Source organism: Danio rerio, chromosome 11 (assembly GCF_052040795.2).
Source record: "Danio rerio strain M-AB ecotype USA chromosome 11, GRCz13ab, whole genome shotgun sequence".
Lineage (NCBI taxonomy): Eukaryota > Metazoa > Chordata > Actinopteri > Cypriniformes > Danionidae > Danio > Danio rerio.
Window position 1 is genome coordinate 27,976,974 of NC_141031.1, and position 17,784 is coordinate 27,994,757.

The 17,784-nt window shown below is 33.2% G+C and overlaps 1 protein-coding gene across 14 annotated transcripts in view; it reads left to right on the forward strand.

The window, feature by feature from the left end:
• Positions 1-17,784, forward strand: part of tfe3b (transcription factor binding to IGHM enhancer 3b) — a 27,156-nt gene continuing 9,372 nt past the window's right edge. For 2 of the 14 annotated variants that reach the window (XM_087272636.1, XM_087272637.1), the window contains exons 1-9: positions 1-82; positions 3,960-4,185; positions 6,282-6,506; positions 8,719-8,814; positions 11,619-11,730; positions 11,844-11,900; positions 11,987-12,062; positions 12,619-12,766; positions 14,467-14,916. In XM_087272636.1, the coding sequence (XP_087128762.1) occupies positions 3,994-4,185; positions 6,282-6,506; positions 8,719-8,814; positions 11,619-11,730; positions 11,844-11,900; positions 11,987-12,062; positions 12,619-12,766; positions 14,467-14,898 (1,338 nt within the window). In that variant the 5' untranslated portion in view covers positions 1-82; positions 3,960-3,993 and the 3' untranslated portion in view covers positions 14,899-14,916. 14 annotated transcript variants of the gene reach the window in all.

Below are 17,784 nucleotides of genomic sequence, written 5' to 3' on the forward strand. Positions count from 1 at the left end.
GACATCCAAAACAAGGAAATCCTCATGCGGGTAATGGCGATTCTTCCAGCAAACTCGCTTTACTTCTAATAACATCAACCAGGTAACTAAGTTTATTTTCACTCCTGGTCTACCCGACTCGAGTGTTTAAGCCTTGTAAAATTCTTAATGGTGTCGTCTGAGTATACCCTGATAAAGTTTAATTGAAGCAACGCTGTTTGACAAGTCAACTTGCTAGCTAGTTAGCCTAGCGCTGACAGCTGGATGCTGTCAAAAACAACCATTCGGGGTTTGTTAAGTGCGCCATAGAGAGTTACAAGCAGATACACTTGCTTGCTAGTATAAATGACTAATACACAAGATGACTTGGTTTAAGTTATCACATTTATTTAACTTTAAATAGTTCAGAGGCTAATCCCAATCCTAATGTTCCGAACCATTACATAACTCTCCCTCTAACGTTATACAGCATATCAAACTGCACAATCATAACTGAAGTGTTTTGTCCACTTGTGGATATAGGATACATTCAGATTCTGAAGTTTTGTTCATGTTTGTATTAACATATTCAATATAACTGGTGAACAATGGTATTTCGGCAGCTGTCATTGGTAAATTCTGTACTTCCCCTTGATAGACCTGCAGACTTCAATCATATGACATTAATGGTTCAGATCGTGCGTGTTTAGACAGTGTTTTGGTCAAACGCTAAATAATTTTTTCCAGTCTATTTAAATGTTGATCATTTGTGTATTTTCATATTGTTGGCATGTCTATATTCAGTAAATTGAGAAATATATATTTTTTAATTTATAATACACTTTAAGACATCAAAGTTAACCAAATATACATAAAAACGCGCAATTAAGGGATAACTCAAAAACTAATTAAGACCAGTTGAAAATTCTAATTTTTTTCTGTTTTACCATATGGGGAATGGGTTTAAGTAAGGGCTTGTGAGCATTTCTTATTAGTTTGAAATATATTTTTTATCATCTAGATTTTTTGCTCAGAATTAAAAAAATAAAATAACAAATGTTTTTCACCTGATATTTATTATAAAAATGTAAAATATGTATAAAGACGTCATGTTTTCTTTTTTTATAAAAAATGCTGTAAATGCAAAATTATTATTATTTTTTTCTTTAAATAGATATGTCAGTAGTTTACAGAATAATACAGTAATTGTTTGAGAAATGTTGTGTATATGTGCATACACGCATATGCTACATTACGTTGTGTCTGTGCTTTATAAAACTTACAGCTATGGAAAGATTTAAGAGTCCATTTAAGCATTTTACATTTTATGTGGTTGAGTACAACAATTATTACTAATAAAAATGACTATTACACAAAATGACAATTATTTTGAATGTGTTACTTCAATTTATTAGTTTACTATTCAGTATGAATTATTATGTAACTTAATACATTGACAAACACAAAATTAAAATATTGTCATTTAGATTAGTTATTGCTTAATCAAAATAACAAAAAGATGGTAAGTTTTTGTTCAGGTTTGTATTAATTTAGACGACACAATACCAAGGTTTTCAGATCACAAGAGTTAAGAAATCAATATTTGCTGGAATAACTCTGATTGTAAATCTTCAGCAAGAAGAAATGATCAAACTTTTATAAAATTTTGAAAAAAGCTATTAACATTTTACCCATACTCTGTGAATCGATCAAAACTTTTGCTCAAGTCATCTTTTATTCTCATTATTTTCTCATAGCTATATACTGCATGTATCCAATTCATATTCTTTGTCGATTATTTTGTGGTGTCACAAAATACTTTGATTACAGTTCAATATGACACGTCATTATGGGGATGCAGACAAAAACATGAATAACAGCACTGTGACAAAGTTACAATCTTGAAAGTACAATGTTTACATTTTGCATGTTATTTAGTGATATTGTTTTTATGCTTTACCTATAATTATTAGTTTTTTTTTAAGTGTTTTATATTTAATTAATATTTATTTTAAGAATAAAGTTCTAAGTTACCTCAAGTTCTAAATAAAGTTAAAAAATATGATCAATTATGAATGAGTACATTTCTGAGTATATATTTTAAAATCTGGTTAATATATATCTGAAGACTGAATTATTAGCCCCCATTGATTTTTTTTCTTTTTAAAATATTTTCTAAATGATGTTTAACAGAGCAAGGAAATTTTTACAGAATGTCTGATAATTTTTTTTTTTTTGGAGAAAGTGTTATTTGTTTTATTTTGGCTGGAATAAAAATAATTTTTCATTTTTTAAAAACATTTTAAGGTTATTAAATTTTATTGTTAGCCCTTTTAAGGTGTATTTTTTTTTTTGATAGTCTACAGAACAAACCATCATTTTACAATAACTTGCCTAATTACCCTAACCTGCCTAGGTAACCTAATTAACCTAGTTAAGCCTCTAAATGTCACTTTAAGCTGTATAGAAATGTATTGAAAAATATCTAGTAAAATTTTATCTACAGTCATCATGGCAAAGATCAAATAAATCAGTTAGAGATGAGTTATTAAAACTGTTATCTTTAGAAATGTGTTAAAAATTTCTTCTATGTTAAACAGAAATTGATGAAAAAATAAACAGGGGGCCTAATAATTCTGTCTTCAACTGTAAATAACAATAATGTATTGTATTTAAGAAATGCTACTTTATCGTGCTATACAGTGCTCAGCATATATGAGTACACCCCTCACAATTCTCTCTTTTAAATAGAATTTAAAATAGAATGCTGAACAATATTATATATACATTAGATTAGTCGGTACTGAAGTCAAATCTGGAGCTTATTTAACAAAATAACTTACAATAACACTCCAAAGATTTGTACTTAAATTTATATATTTGGAAAAAATATTAAATAGGAATGTAAAAAAAGAGAAAAAAATCAATAGAACTATATATATATATATATATATATATATATATATATATATATATATATATATATATATATATATATATATATATATATATAATTTTGTTGAAATTTAGTTTGTTATTTTTTACCCATGTTTCTTGTGATATATTTTTTTAAATGTTATTTTAAATTATTAATTCAATAAATATATCTGTTTATTATAATCTGTTTAAATGCAACAATATTTCCCATATTCACTGATAAAGTAGAAAAAGTTAACTTTTAGTAAAACATTTGTAAGTTACTTTCACTGAGAGGTAAAAAATATAGATTTTCAAAATGGTGTGTATTAATTTATGCACTGTGTATTGTTATCAGCATATGAACTGACATATTGTCATATGGGATATTTCTCAGCTCTCTCTCTCTCTCTGTCTATATACAGTGCTCATATATCAGTACACCCCACACAGATGTTTTTTTTGAATTCATATTTTTAATATAAAGCTATACGATATTATATTTGTGCATATACATTACATTAGTCAGTGCTGAAGCCAAATCTGGAGCTTATCTAACAAAATGAGTTACGATAACGGTCCAAAAACTAGGACTGCCAAATTTATCTGTTATAGAAAAATATTAAACAAAGAGGAAAGAGGAAAAAAGGAAATAATCAAGAGAAGCAAAAAATAAAATAATTTACATTGAAATTTTGTAGGTTGTTATATTCTTCTGCAATATTTTGCTTGAATTAAATTGTGTCTAGAAATCTTTCAATTTCTAAATGTGTTTGGTGACTAAAATATTATTTTAATAAATATCTGTTTAATAAATCTGTTTTGTTTAAATGCACCAAAATACACTGCTTATATTCACAGAGAAATGGATATAAATTTTCAAAATGGGACACTTGACGTCCATTCTACTCCTTGCTTACATTTCTCTTTAAATACAAGTAACACGACTCAGCTATTCTAAATATCATTTTTTTTACTCCTCATTGTCCAAAAGGAGAAGTGGTAGTCCCAGTTATTTCCTTTTATACTGCCTGCAGCTCCTGTGGCAGATTGAGCAGCTTTCCTACTTGTTTCCTCCTCTGCAGCTTGTTAATAGAGCGGTGGACGCAGCACAGCAGCATGTCTTCGAGAGTGTTGCTCCGGCAGCAGCTGATGCGAGAGCAGGCGCAGGAGCAGGAGAGGAGGGAGGCGCAGCAGCAGGCATCAGTCGCTCAGCTCCGCCCTGCAGACACCACTCCTGCCATCTCCGTCTCGCTGCCACCCATGGCTGCCCGGCCTCCTCCAGCACAAGTCCCGGTGGAGGTTCTGAAGGTGGGTCTAGACTGGCTAATAAGCACGGCCAGACAGAATTGTTTTGCTATTTCTGTGCAGAATTTTAAAGCAAAATCTTTGTTTTTTTATGGGATTTTGGGAGAATAGTAACTAAAAATGTATGTTTAATAATGACTTTTTAACTTGAACTATTAAAGGTTTACAAAGCAAATCCAATCAAATCTGCTTGTTTGGTAAACAACATTTAATGTATACTAAAACAGTGCCTCCAAAGTTGGGGTCAAGGGACAATGACAGAGGGTCGCTTGGTGATTTGAAAGTCAAATAAATTTGATTAAACTATTAAAATGACCATATTTTAACCATAACTACAGAAGATAAAATATTAGTTTTTAATAGTAGAAAACAAATAAAAACAATTAAATGAAAAGCCATCGGCCTTTAAAGAATTTTTTTATAGGATCTGTGTGTTTACGTTAGATTAACAACACAGCAATAGCGTCAGCTACAGCAGATTGATTTTATAGCACCACGTTAAACCTTCTGACACCTTTATGGCACTCAAATACATTAAAAATAAATACAGATCACCTCTGTATATCGAGAATGATCTCTGATTGGCAGTCTCCAAAATTAAACCAAGAATAGGCTTGTGCTGAAAACACTGTCCACCAGTCTCATTAAATAAGGTTAATATTAAATTAAACTAAAAATGAAATGGTTGTTAGACTGTTGCACTTTTGTGTGTTGTTAATATGCTCATGTTTATATAGGTCTATTGTTCTATGAGCAACCTTTGCATATTTATAACCACCTATGAGGAATTTGGGGGGGGGGTGAGTCACTGGCATTGTTATTGTAAGGGTCGCAGGCTGAAAAGTTTTGTAACCCCTGTGTTAAAACAGAAAATATTACTCTATAAACGGTATTATAAACAAATCACATAAACAATAAAATTACTCAAATTAATATAAAAACTGAATAAATATGTATTTACACACTTTGCATAAGTACAGTAAATGAACACGTTCAATGATAGGCTTAAAAATCTGTGGATTTCTGTGCGCACAGATTTTGTGTGGGCCTACTTATAAACCACCAATTAGTAATAATACTTTTTATATATATTCAAAGTTTGTTCTTCACCACTGGCGTGCTTGGTTGGGACTTGTAGAGCTGTGCATTAATGGATTTGCTCTTCAGTGTTACAATCTACATTGTAAAAGCACTATAGAAATAAACATGAATTGAGTTGAATGGATTTATTCTACTGTGCATATCTGAGCAGCAACCAAACCTCTTGACTGTCGTCAAAATATCTAGTACAACGTTTAAAGCTAGATCTAAAAAGTCTCAGAAAACAAGGTTATGCTTTATTTGCTAACAGTTTATTTGTTGCTCATGCTCTGTGTTCTTACTATAGTAACTAAAATTAATTATGCACAATTACATGCAAAAAAAACCTAACCTGCGTTTTTAACTTAACCATATTGTAAATACATTTAAATAATTAATATCAGTCAGTAGTTAGACAAGTCTAAACATTTCATTCAGACTGAGGTAAAGTAGGCTTCCGGCATCCCTAGATAAAACAAAACTTTTACAGACGTTATAAAGAGGCTTTTTAGTTCCCATCACACATGACAAATAGTTCAAATTTTGCACAGAAAGTTTAAACAGATGTTATTGTTGCATTTGCTTTAAACACTATAAACAGGTATACTATTGCACAGAGTGAAATGTGTGTGGCCTTTGCACATGTATTGCTTAATGTTAAATGCATTAGGTTCCTTATATGTAGCAGCACTTTTAAGATAACATAAATAATTGCAGTACATTTCTAATATAATTCAAAGTTTTATATATAATTTAATAGTATATGATTTTTTCAAAATCGAAATACATACTTTTAAATAGAGGTATGCATTCTTCAGTGACATTAAATTATTTTAGCTTCACAATTTATTTTTGAGATTAAATGCAGTGTAAACTCCTAAATGTTTGTTCCTCTTTAATTAAAAGTGGCAACATTTCCTTCTTTATGACTAATGCATGGACAACAGTGCAATATGTAGCATGAAATGTCCCTTATGTCTTTGCATGAGCTCTGATGGAGTGTTTTTATTTGGGTGTAGGTGCAAACCCATCTGGAAAACCCAACTAAATACCACATCCAGCAGGCGCAGAGGCAGCAAGTGAAGGAGTACTTGTCCACCACACTCGGCAATAAAGTTGCCACGCAAACTCTCGGTGTGTCTCCTGTCCCACATTCAGCCTCGGCTCCAGAAATGGGCCCATCAGCAAGCAGCGCTCCCAACAGCCCCATGGCACATCTTAATCTAGGCTCCAACAAAGAGGAGGTAAAGCACATATACATAAATATACATTGTGTACTGATCATGCCTTTCAGATGCAAAGGCCAAAAACAAGAACTGTGTTCAGGGATGCATGTAACTTCTCAAAGTTGTACTGGGATATGTTTTTTTTTGTATTCCCATTGTTCATAGCACAGCCATCCTATGTGCAGTCATATTAACTATTAAGATGTTAAAATCTTAATTGACACCTTTCTATAAAATGAAAGCTCTGCAGCTTGACAACAGTATTGCACTTGACGATCATCTGATTTAGCACAGTTCTTGAGGACGGGGCATAGAATGTGCACTACGGGAACCCAGATTATCTGAAACAATGCCATTGTAAACTACAACACTGACAGCAACTCCATCTCTGTGCACTGAGAGACCTACTTTATTTTACATTCTTACGTTAAGATACAAGCGTGGGATATTTGCACAAGCCCATGTTTCTATCCAATTGCTTTCATTTCACACCGAAGTTAATTCAATCTGAGATAATGTGAACTAAATCCAAAGTCTACTGGAACCACAATCTTACAAAACAATTATTGCTAACACTTTAATTTAAGTACTGATTCCCACTATTAACTATTAGCTTGTTACTTGTTGATTATTAAGAAGAATGATCTTATTCTACATTCTTAATCCTAGCTGATTACTAAACCTAGCTACTATTTTGCTAACTGTTAATAATATGCAGCAAAAAAAATATATATATATATATTGCGAGTGTTTGTTAATGTTTTGTAAATAGCGAGAAGTGTACTTTAAAATAAAGTGTGATCATAAACAAAACACATTATTTTACACAGCCAACAACAAGCATTCATTTTAACATGTTTGTAATAATTATCTTATGTTGCAGTAAACGTGGTAACAAAAAACACCTCTTTAGCAGCAAATATGGCGTGAAATTTGTTTATTTCAATTGTGCATGCCCACCTAAGCACTGGTTATGTGCAACCCTGATTATTTTAGCATCTATACCAAAGGACCATGGTGTTTTGTTTATTATAAGAGTAAATATCAGTTCCATTGTTGTCCACTTTAAAGGCATAGTTTACCTAAAAATGTCAATTTACTCACCCTGAAGTGGTGCCAAAGCACCAAACACTTCTGAGTTTCTTTATTCTGTTAAACACAAAATAAGATATTTTGAAGAATGTTAGAAACTGGTAACCATTGACTTTTATAATAGGAAACACACATAATATGTAAGTCAGTGAGTACCAGGTTTCCAGGATTTTTCAAAATAACTTCTATTGTGCTGAACAGAAAAAAGAAACTCGGGTTTGTGATAAGTGAAGTGTGAGTAAATGATGACAGAATTTTTAGTTTTGTGTGAACTTTCTCTTTAAATGGGCCAGTGCATTGATCGTTATTTTAATTATTTATCAGCCCAAAAAAGTCATTGTTGTTGTTGTTTTTATATGTATATGTATATGTATGTATGTTTATAGTTGTTGACTTCACTACAGAATTAGATCATTAACGTATATGCAAGGATTATTCATGATACAGTTTTTGTCATCAAAACAAAATGGACTACTGATTTTTGTAACTGGCTGACAGTGTACGTGCAGCTCACACACGTGCCTTGAATTGTGTTTGTACAACTTGGTTTCAACTACAAGTTGTCACCACTCAACAATCAACTGGGACATTTTTCACAATCAGAAACCAATGGAGTCGAAACGAGAACAACCAACAAACTACTGAAGACAGCAAAACATGCCAACAGATGTTTGTGTTGCTAACAAACGCTATCAAATGTTAGGCTCAAAAGTATAGTGCTCCCAAAAAAAAAAAAACGAGAGAGCCAAGATAAAACACTATTGAAGTCAATAGCAACTCAATGAAAAGTTAAACAGATTTAGGCATAGGGTGACTTAAATATCTATGAAAACTAAAAATATCCCTTTAAGGTGTTATCAAAACAATAATTGTTTATTGCACGTCACTGTCTTGTTGACTCGTGCCAGAACATTCTTACTTTTCACTGTTCAGTTTGTCCTAGCTCTAGTTTTGTCACAATGTACTGCAAAATACCACAGCAGCAGCTTAATTATTACTCCGCATTGCACTTCTGCCTTAATTCACCCACAAAACACACACTTTTCAGGTGATACTGTTCACTGTATTCCTAAATATATTTCACAGTCTTAAATATCAATACTAATACTCATTCTAAACCTTAATTGTGTCTTCTCAGATGGATGATGTCATTGACGACATCATCAGCCTTGAGTCCAGCTTCAACGATGACATCTTGTCTCTGATCGATTCTGGCCTGCAGCTCCCGAACACGGTAAGCTCAGTGATCATCTTTATTATTAAGGAATGTATCCATATAGCATTACGCTGAGGTTCTGAATAAAAGCCTCTTTGAGACAGAGCTGTATTTGTGGTAAACCGCCATGAGCCATTCTGAAAGCTACAGTACAGCATTTCCTGAACGTAAATATACCCCCCACCCCTTTTAAGAGTGAGTGCTAACCAGTGCACTTATGAGGGAGGCCAGCAGTGGGGAAGCATAAACATATAAACATGCACTTCTGACACTTTACTAACACCTGCCAGATAGGAATGATCAGGGAGGGACAAACGGGGCTGTGGACAGTAAGTACAGAGTAAGACACTGGATTGAAACGGCAACTTTTAAAGGGTTTCCCCAATTTTTTTTATTTTTTTTGCTGGTGAAGGAAGTAAAAGGTGAAATGAGGATAATGTTATTGCAGGAGCATGAAAGGAAAGGAAAGGTAAAATCTCATTATTCAATTTAATTACATTAATGAGTGTTGAATTTGTGCTGTTTTGAATTAAAATTTTCAATCATTTATTTTCGTTGTGTTACATATTTTATTTAACATTTCTAAGAAAAATTCATATTAGAGTAATTTTCATAATATTAGTACTATATTAAATAATATTTAAATAATGTTTATTAATGATTTAATATAATTCTTATGCATTTATTTCTCTTTTTTGCTTAATTGGGTTCATCTTACACTGTAAAAAAAAGTTTTAGCTAGTACAACAACAACAACAACCAAAAATCGGATTTCCTTTTGCTTTTTCTTGTTCACTCAACTCTCTTGTTCACTTAATCAGCTGCACTGATCGAAAGTTATTTGTCAGTAATTAAAAAAAACATTAAGTTGGGTTAACATAAAATTATTAGTTTTCTGGAGAGGTGAACTACTCTGTAACAAAACTTTTTAACTAACCCAACACAAAATTGTATTATTTCCTTTAGTTTTTTTTCTCGTGTACCCAACTTTTGAAAACATCAGTTGCACTGACCTAAAATGTCTGAAGTTGAGTGAACAAAAAACTCTTTTGGAAGTTGGTACTAAAAAATAAAAACATTGCCCGAACAAACAAACGTAGTTCAATTTAAAAAACTAAAACGGAGACAAAAGTTAACAAAACATTTATTAAACACAGAATTACAAACAGGACAGGAGGCAAAACAACAACGACGGTAAACAAGACAAGAATCAAGACATGGCAGGACAAATAGCGAAAACCATTTTGTAATGCTTCACAGGGAACAACAAGACTCAGCAAAGAGTCTTTGTGAATGAGGTGCCTTTATAATCCTAGTAATCAGTCCATCATCAGCTTCCAGCTCACCAGAAAATGGTTCCTGCATTTGAATTAGGGTTTGGTTATTTGAGTTTTCATTTATTCTTTACAGAATTGTACTGAGATCTTCATGAAAATTAAATATCAAATACATTTGATTTCTCATTTGAGAATGCATTTTGATTTATTACCTGATCATTTGAGCAATTGATTTATCTTTTGTGTAGTTGAAAGTTAGATTTATTATTTGATCTTTTTAGGCATTTGAATTTTCATTTGAATTTGGTTAGGAAAAAACTTCCATATATATACATGACAGTTAAATACAAATTAACAGTCTACATGTGCTAACCATTACTTTTTGTAGAGCAAAATAGATAAATTTGAGATGAAAATTAACATTACCAGTCTTTCGGGAGCTGAAAATATAAATGCACTGATACAATTCACCAAACAAGAAATTATTGGGAAAACATAATTATACACTAAATAATTATATAAATATTAAGGTAAAATACCATATAAGCATACACATGTAACATAAAAATAATAATTATGAAAAAACAAACAGATGGAAAAATAAATAAATAAAAAACTATACAAAGAATAGGTGTCTCCTTAAAAAATTATAAAAGTTCTCCAGACTCTCTGGAGCTGTTTTTACTTTTGTTTTAAAACAAACCAAATTGTTTCCATTCTAAGAGCTTGTAAAAAAAATTTTTAAAAAGCCATTGCCAATAAGAAGGGAGAGCTGTTGTCTTCCAATTCATAAGATCAGGTTGTCCAATCAGTAAGTTGCAAAGGCTACTATCAGCCCATAATTTATTTAATTCAACATATTCTGACAGGATTCCAAACAGTGTTGTTAAGTGGTTTAGGTCTATTGATAATGAATTTCTAATGCATATTTTGAATTACTATGCATCATTTTATGTGCATTTTTTTGCATCTGTTTAAGAGCTCTATAAAATCTTTATTTTCCCACAAATTCTGTTTAGTTTTGAAAGTAAAATTTTTGAATGTTTTAATTTTATAGACTTTTTTAATGGTTTATTTAAATTTGAGTAATCTAAAAAGCTTGTCTGTTTGTTTTGGAGTCATGCAATCATTTTAAGTTAAACCAAATTTATTTCAACAAGTTGTCATAAAGATGCTTGAGTTTCTGTTTACATTTTACAACAAAGTTTCTTTCACGTTAAATAAAATGTAGTTTAGGTGTACATGTCCTCATAGTGAGGTGGTAGGCACTGAGAAAATCATAAGCTTTACGTGTGTTTTAATAGTAAACCGAAAGCCATTCTGTCACACTATATACAGAGCATACAGTCCTTCTGTTGCAGGTTGTTCAGGTGTCCAGAAATCTACATTTGATTTAATTTAGCGTTTTTTTGAAGTCATGTGCGTCAACAGTGCTAAACGTGGTGGTAAAGCAATATTCCTTCATAACATTGTGTTTTAGGCAGCTTTGATCATAATCTATTTCTAGCAGAGTTTGATGTTTTTCAAAGTGTGTTTCTGTCATAGCTTCCAGGAAATCTTCTGGATGTCTACAACAGTCCTGGTATGACGACTCCAACCATCACCGTCAGCAACTCCTGTCCAGCAGATCTGCCCAACATCAAAAGGGAATATACTGGTAATGGTATTGTGATCGGTGTGTCTTCTATATTCCATTATTTTCTGTCGTGTTGTGTATCTGCTGTACAGTATAGGGTAGGCGGTGGTCATAATGGCTGTTGTGTTTTCCAGAAACAGAGGCCAGAGCTTTCATGAAGGAGAGACAGAAGAAAGATAATCACAATCTCAGTGAGTTCAAAACACACAGACTTCAGTAGCGTATTATTGTCTGTTTGTGTGTCTGTGTGATTACATCTGTGCTTTGTTTTGTGAAGTTGAACGGCGGAGAAGATTCAACATAAATGACAGAATAAAGGAGTTAGGGGCTCTAATACCCAAATCCACTGATCCGTAAGTTTCTTTCCTTCAGGCTTTTGTGTTTTGAGAAACAATACAAAACTGACTGTAGCATTGTTTGAGCTTGAAATATTTTGATCCAAAACATCTCTCATGGTGAAAAGTTTCACATTTGTTGTGGAGACATTCTAGAAGTACCAAAACCAATTAATTCAAAGTTTGTGATGCTTTATTGTAATATAAATCTAAATCAGTATATTTATATAAACAACTTTTAAATAAAAAAAAAAGTTTTATTTGTTTTATTTCAGATAGTATAAAAGTAGTTTAAAAATTTTTTAACCATTTTAAGGTAAATCATATTAAGCAATTTTTTTATTTACTACAGGACAAACTATTATGTTTAGAAATGTTCTGAAAAAAATCTTTCCGTTAAACGGAAACAGGGGAAGAAGATATACATGGGGGCTAATAATTCAGGAGGACTTTAACTGTACATACCGTATACATACTAACATTTATTTTAAGAACAGTGCATTCAAAAAACTAGTTTGTCAACACATAATATTTACATAAATAATATTTACTTCCTGTTTTGTCACAATGTTAGGGAAATGCGCTGGAACAAGGGAACCATTTTGAAGGCTTCAGTTGATTACATAAGAAAACTCCAGAAAGAGCAGCAGAGGGCCAAAGAGATCGAGATGAGACAGAAGAAACTGGAGCAATCTAACCAGGCCCTGATTCTCCGCATACAGGTACATCACTCTCCAGGATTTTTATTTATCACACAAGTCCAAAACTAAGACAGACTTGCCTTATAATGTCTGTATCCAAAATGAGCAAAACATTATCCAGTTTATTTCACTCAAATTCATTGCACTCGTTACATAAACTCAAATATTTACATTATACAGCCATCCAGAAGCACAGAATATGCACTCACTAAATGGCAAGGTTTATAGTTTAATTTTTACATATTACACTAACATTATTATATGTACATGCTGAATCACTGTGTTGGTTTTGAGTCACAGATGTGAAGTTTAATTTCAAACAGCTTATTTTATTTTCATAATCTGAGGTGAACTATCTGCTGCTGCTTTAAGTAGTATGGCAATAAATGTAATGTAAATTGTCATTCAAAATGACATTTTTAGCATTTAACGATGAATAAAGCACATGAAGTGTACCTAAGGGGATCATTGTCAGTTTTTTGTTGTTCACCTGTAAGAAATAGAAGCCATTTCTGATCAATTTGAGGTGTTGGTTAGAACAAAAACTCCTTTTAATATGGAAAATATTCCTTCTTTCGCGTCCTGTTGCTTTTATATAGAACACGATTAAAATCAAGCTGATTGTGTAGAAGCAAATTTCTGTATAGTTGAATTTAAGCGTTGTTTAAAACTGTAATTTTGTGTATGTTAGAGTTTTGTTATGTTGAAATTTGTGATTTAGTTGATGACGGACTAAAAAACTGTATTCACTATGCTGCATTATCCAAAAATAAAATCCTGCAAATGTGTGTTTGAAAAATCTCTCTTATAGTTACATGAACATATGCAGGCGGACACTAAAGATGGAGTTGATGTGAAATTAATGTAAACAAATGAGTCTTCCTAATATTTATCTTTAAATTATAATTAACATTTAGTATGTTTACATGGACACCTATACTCTGATTTTAATACGATTAAGACAATACTCTGATTAAGAGTATGTAAACAGCAATTTTTGATAACCTTAATCTGACTAAAGTCATAATCGAACTGAACACAGATCGGACTAAGACATGTGGATTATGCCGATTTTAGTTGCATTATTGATGTGTAGTAGAAGGGGGGAATAGCCTGGTGGCGCGATGACATTAATCGAATTATGTGCTATAACATCTAAAACAGGATCATGAATGCAACTCATGTAAACACCTTAATCATATTATTGTCTTATTCAGATTAAGGCAGATAATTGATTACTGATGTCCATGTAAACATAGTCATTGTGAGCTGTAGGGTAGTCCTTGTAACTATAAAATAATGAGTTAGGGGCCATTTACACAACAAAACCTGAACAATTTTTCTGCATTTTTCTTGTTCATTTACACGACAATGGCATTTTGAAAAAGCATAACTTTGTAAAAGGGTTTCAAAAAGTGCACAAAGTGTTACCTTTATCACATCCATGACAACACCCAATACAAGAATCTTTGAAATCAGTGACGTAGAAATGTGCAGTTGATTTTAAAGGCAGGTGCTAACAGACACACACCAAATTCAACTATATCTTTGTCATGTAAACGCAGCCTTAGAATACCTAAATGTTTTGAGTAATCTAAATTTATCAGATTTGATGGTGTGTAACTGTTTTAGCTACTAATAGACTGCTTATTTTGCCAGTATATAATATATACACTGGCAAGATGACATGAATGTGACCTCCTGTTGTTTGTTGCATGCAGGAACTAGAAATACAAGCACGCCACCATGGCCTTAATGCCACCGTGTCTCCAGGCCTGAACACAGAGGCATCCTTCATCCAAAACCAGCTACTGCAGCCAAATGCGTCTATGCAGGCCGGCGTCGGAGATGGTCAGCCTCAGAGCCACCTCAACATGGATGGAGCAATGGCACAGACTTCACCATCTCCTTTCCTCTCAGTACCTCCATCCGGCTCTCCGGCTGCTGTGGCTGTGAGCGGCCCGCTTCATCTGGAGACTTTTAGCTTCACAGAGCTGGACGAACATGCCTCTGATTTGTACCCCGACGTTGGTCTTAGTGACATTCTGATGGATGATGTCAGGGGTTCGGATGTGCTCTTCTCCCCGATGTCGCCCGGAGCCTCCAAAACCAGCAGCCAAGGGAGCAGCGTAAATATGGAGGATGACTTGTGACCCAACTGACCGCTAGATGTATGTTTCAGTGCTTTTTCCTCATGTGGGACACTGTGAGGGTTTTTTTTAAGGGAAAGCTCACCTAAAATTAATATTTTAAGTCCAAAGTACACTTTGTTGCCTTCTTTCTACTAGGTTTGTCAAAAGTATCAAGTTCAATAGCAATCAGTACTGAAATTTTCAAAACCTCCATTACTGCTAATATTTGAGTGTGTTCTTTAACACCCCTGATTGGCTATTGTGTTCACATGCTCAATAGAAATGACTGTGATTGGCCATGAAGGTCATTGGTTCGCCACTCTTCACCATTGTTCGCCAGGTGGACACTTGGCAGATACATAAACAATGGAACATTTCAAAGTCTGTCGATCAGTTGGTCTTTTTATGAGCTGACATACGAGCGATCCGCTGATGGATCGACTGATCTACGTAGCTTTGAAATGCTCCAGTGTCGATGTATCAGTGTTTACACTTGGTGAACAGTGGTGAATAAATGACTTTTATGGCTGATCACAATCAACAGTGGCTCAAATGTTAGCAGGAAAGGGACGTTTTTGACATTTCAGTATCGGATCGGTAGCGAATTCGATACTTTTGACAAGGCTAGTTTCTACAAAACGGTACAGTTCAGTGCAGTGCAGTGCAATACAGAACAGTTCGGTATGGTTCACCTTGATCAGGATTGTGTTTCCACTGCCAACAGTGCTTCGTAGGCATGGTTTCGATTGATGTCATTCTAGCTCAAAGAAGAAAGCTATATGGCTTTTTCACTTATTGCAACATATTCCAAAGGTAGACACATGGCAAACGTGCACAAATATAGAGAGGATGAAACATGAGTTGCGATTTCCACACATTTTAAATGTGACGCAAGCGGCCTCTTAAACAAGAATAGAGCACATACAGCAGAACCTGTTCTTTCTTTTTGACATCTGGCTGTTTGTCACAAGAAAACAACAAGCTATGTTTGAGTATGGTTCATTGCTGCGCACAGTCATTAGCCCCTTTCACACACTGATTCCGGTAAATATCTGGAAAATTCCACAACGACTTTAACGCGCTGTTTACCCAGACAAGAATGTTCCAGCATTTTTCTGGAAAAGACGATTTACACATCCATTCCTAAATACTGGTAAATTCTGCCATCATTAACCAGAAATGACCTCTAAACAACTGCGCTTGTATTTGTAAACAACTTTAACGAACCCATATGGAGGAACACTTTCACATCTCGAGATGTACAAAATATGTGTGTGTGCTGGCCCTCACCAGCTGCTTCACATGCACACACGTCAATCAACTCAAGCAGAGCTTGAAGGTAAACTAACAGCGGTTCATCAGAAGCATTTTATAGATCATTTTTTACACAGTTGGGATTTAGAAAGGAACATAGAAATGTTATCTGACTAACATCTAGCAGCTAAATATGCCTGAAAAAATATTCAAAGGCTTGTATCTTCATAAACAGCATGGTGGTGAATGTGTCTAAATGTTCTGATTGGATGGAGTAGATGTCTCACATCAGCATGTTCTATCGTGAACGCACTCTTACTGGCAATTTTCCTTTTGTGTTCACACAGAACAGCATTCCAGCAAATTACCAGTAATGTTACAACTTCTCTTTATGGAAAATTGTGAATGAATTTACCAGTATTTAAAAAGGCCTGTTCACACATTACACCTATTTGGAAAATTGCCGGTTATTTTCCAGAAAATTTGCCATGTTTTAGCTGTGTATTTAAAAATAACTTTTCTTGTATAGCTGTGTCTTGTTGCATAAACTGGTAATGATTCTCTGTAAACCACTAGCGCTCAGCACGAGTCTAGCTCCACCCTTTTGTCACCGTATTGTTATGCTAAGTACCATTACAAAAGAGTTCCAAAAAGTGGTAGAGTTCACTACTTTTAACACTGGACACAGAAATAACTGCGTACTGTATTGTTCTGTACCGAATCATACTGCTTAGTGGAAACAAGGCATTAGCGCAGTCCAGTGCACACTTTTTATAGTATACATATATTTGAGAGCATGTGTGAACATAGGTGCTTAACACATGCACACTACAAAAAAATTACCTGTCCGGCGCTTTTTATCTCTAAAAATATCCGGAACTCTAACTTAAACCAATAATATGTAATGTATTTGTTTAAGTTAGAGTTCCAGATATGTTTAATCACACATGCACTCCTCAACATAAGTGTCCGTTGTTTTTGCAGTCTTCAGTAGTTTGTTGCTGATCTGTCTGTTTCTTTTCCAAAAGTGAAACAGTGGACTGGTTCAGTGTTGACTTTTTTTGGTCAAATTTGCATGTGTAAACTGTGCGCGCAGTACTCATGGTTACAAAAAACATACGTACTGTGCTAATGACAGAGATTGTGTCATTGAACATTTTATATGAGGTGAAGTATACTTTGGACTTCGTTATTCCAAATCTTTTTGACTTAATTTTGTGGAACATAAAAGAAGGTATAATGAGAAGTAGAGCTGCATAGTTAATTGCTAAAAATCACAATCTCATGGTTTTATTAAAACTTTGACAAGTAATATGCAAGGGAACATTCATACATATGTTCAATCAGCCACTGGCCCGAAGAAAACAGTTGTTTTTTATAGTTATGAAACTGCTTTCAGTCGTCATTCTATCCAATTCAAAGTATAGTTATTTCTGTTTCAAACATTCAAACGATTACAAGTAAACTAGGATAAACATTTAAAACAAATATATATATTAATACACACATACATATATATATACATGCATACATACATATATATATATATATATATATATATATATATATATATATATATGTATATATATGTATATATATATATATATGTATATATATATGTATATATATATATATATATATATATATATATAT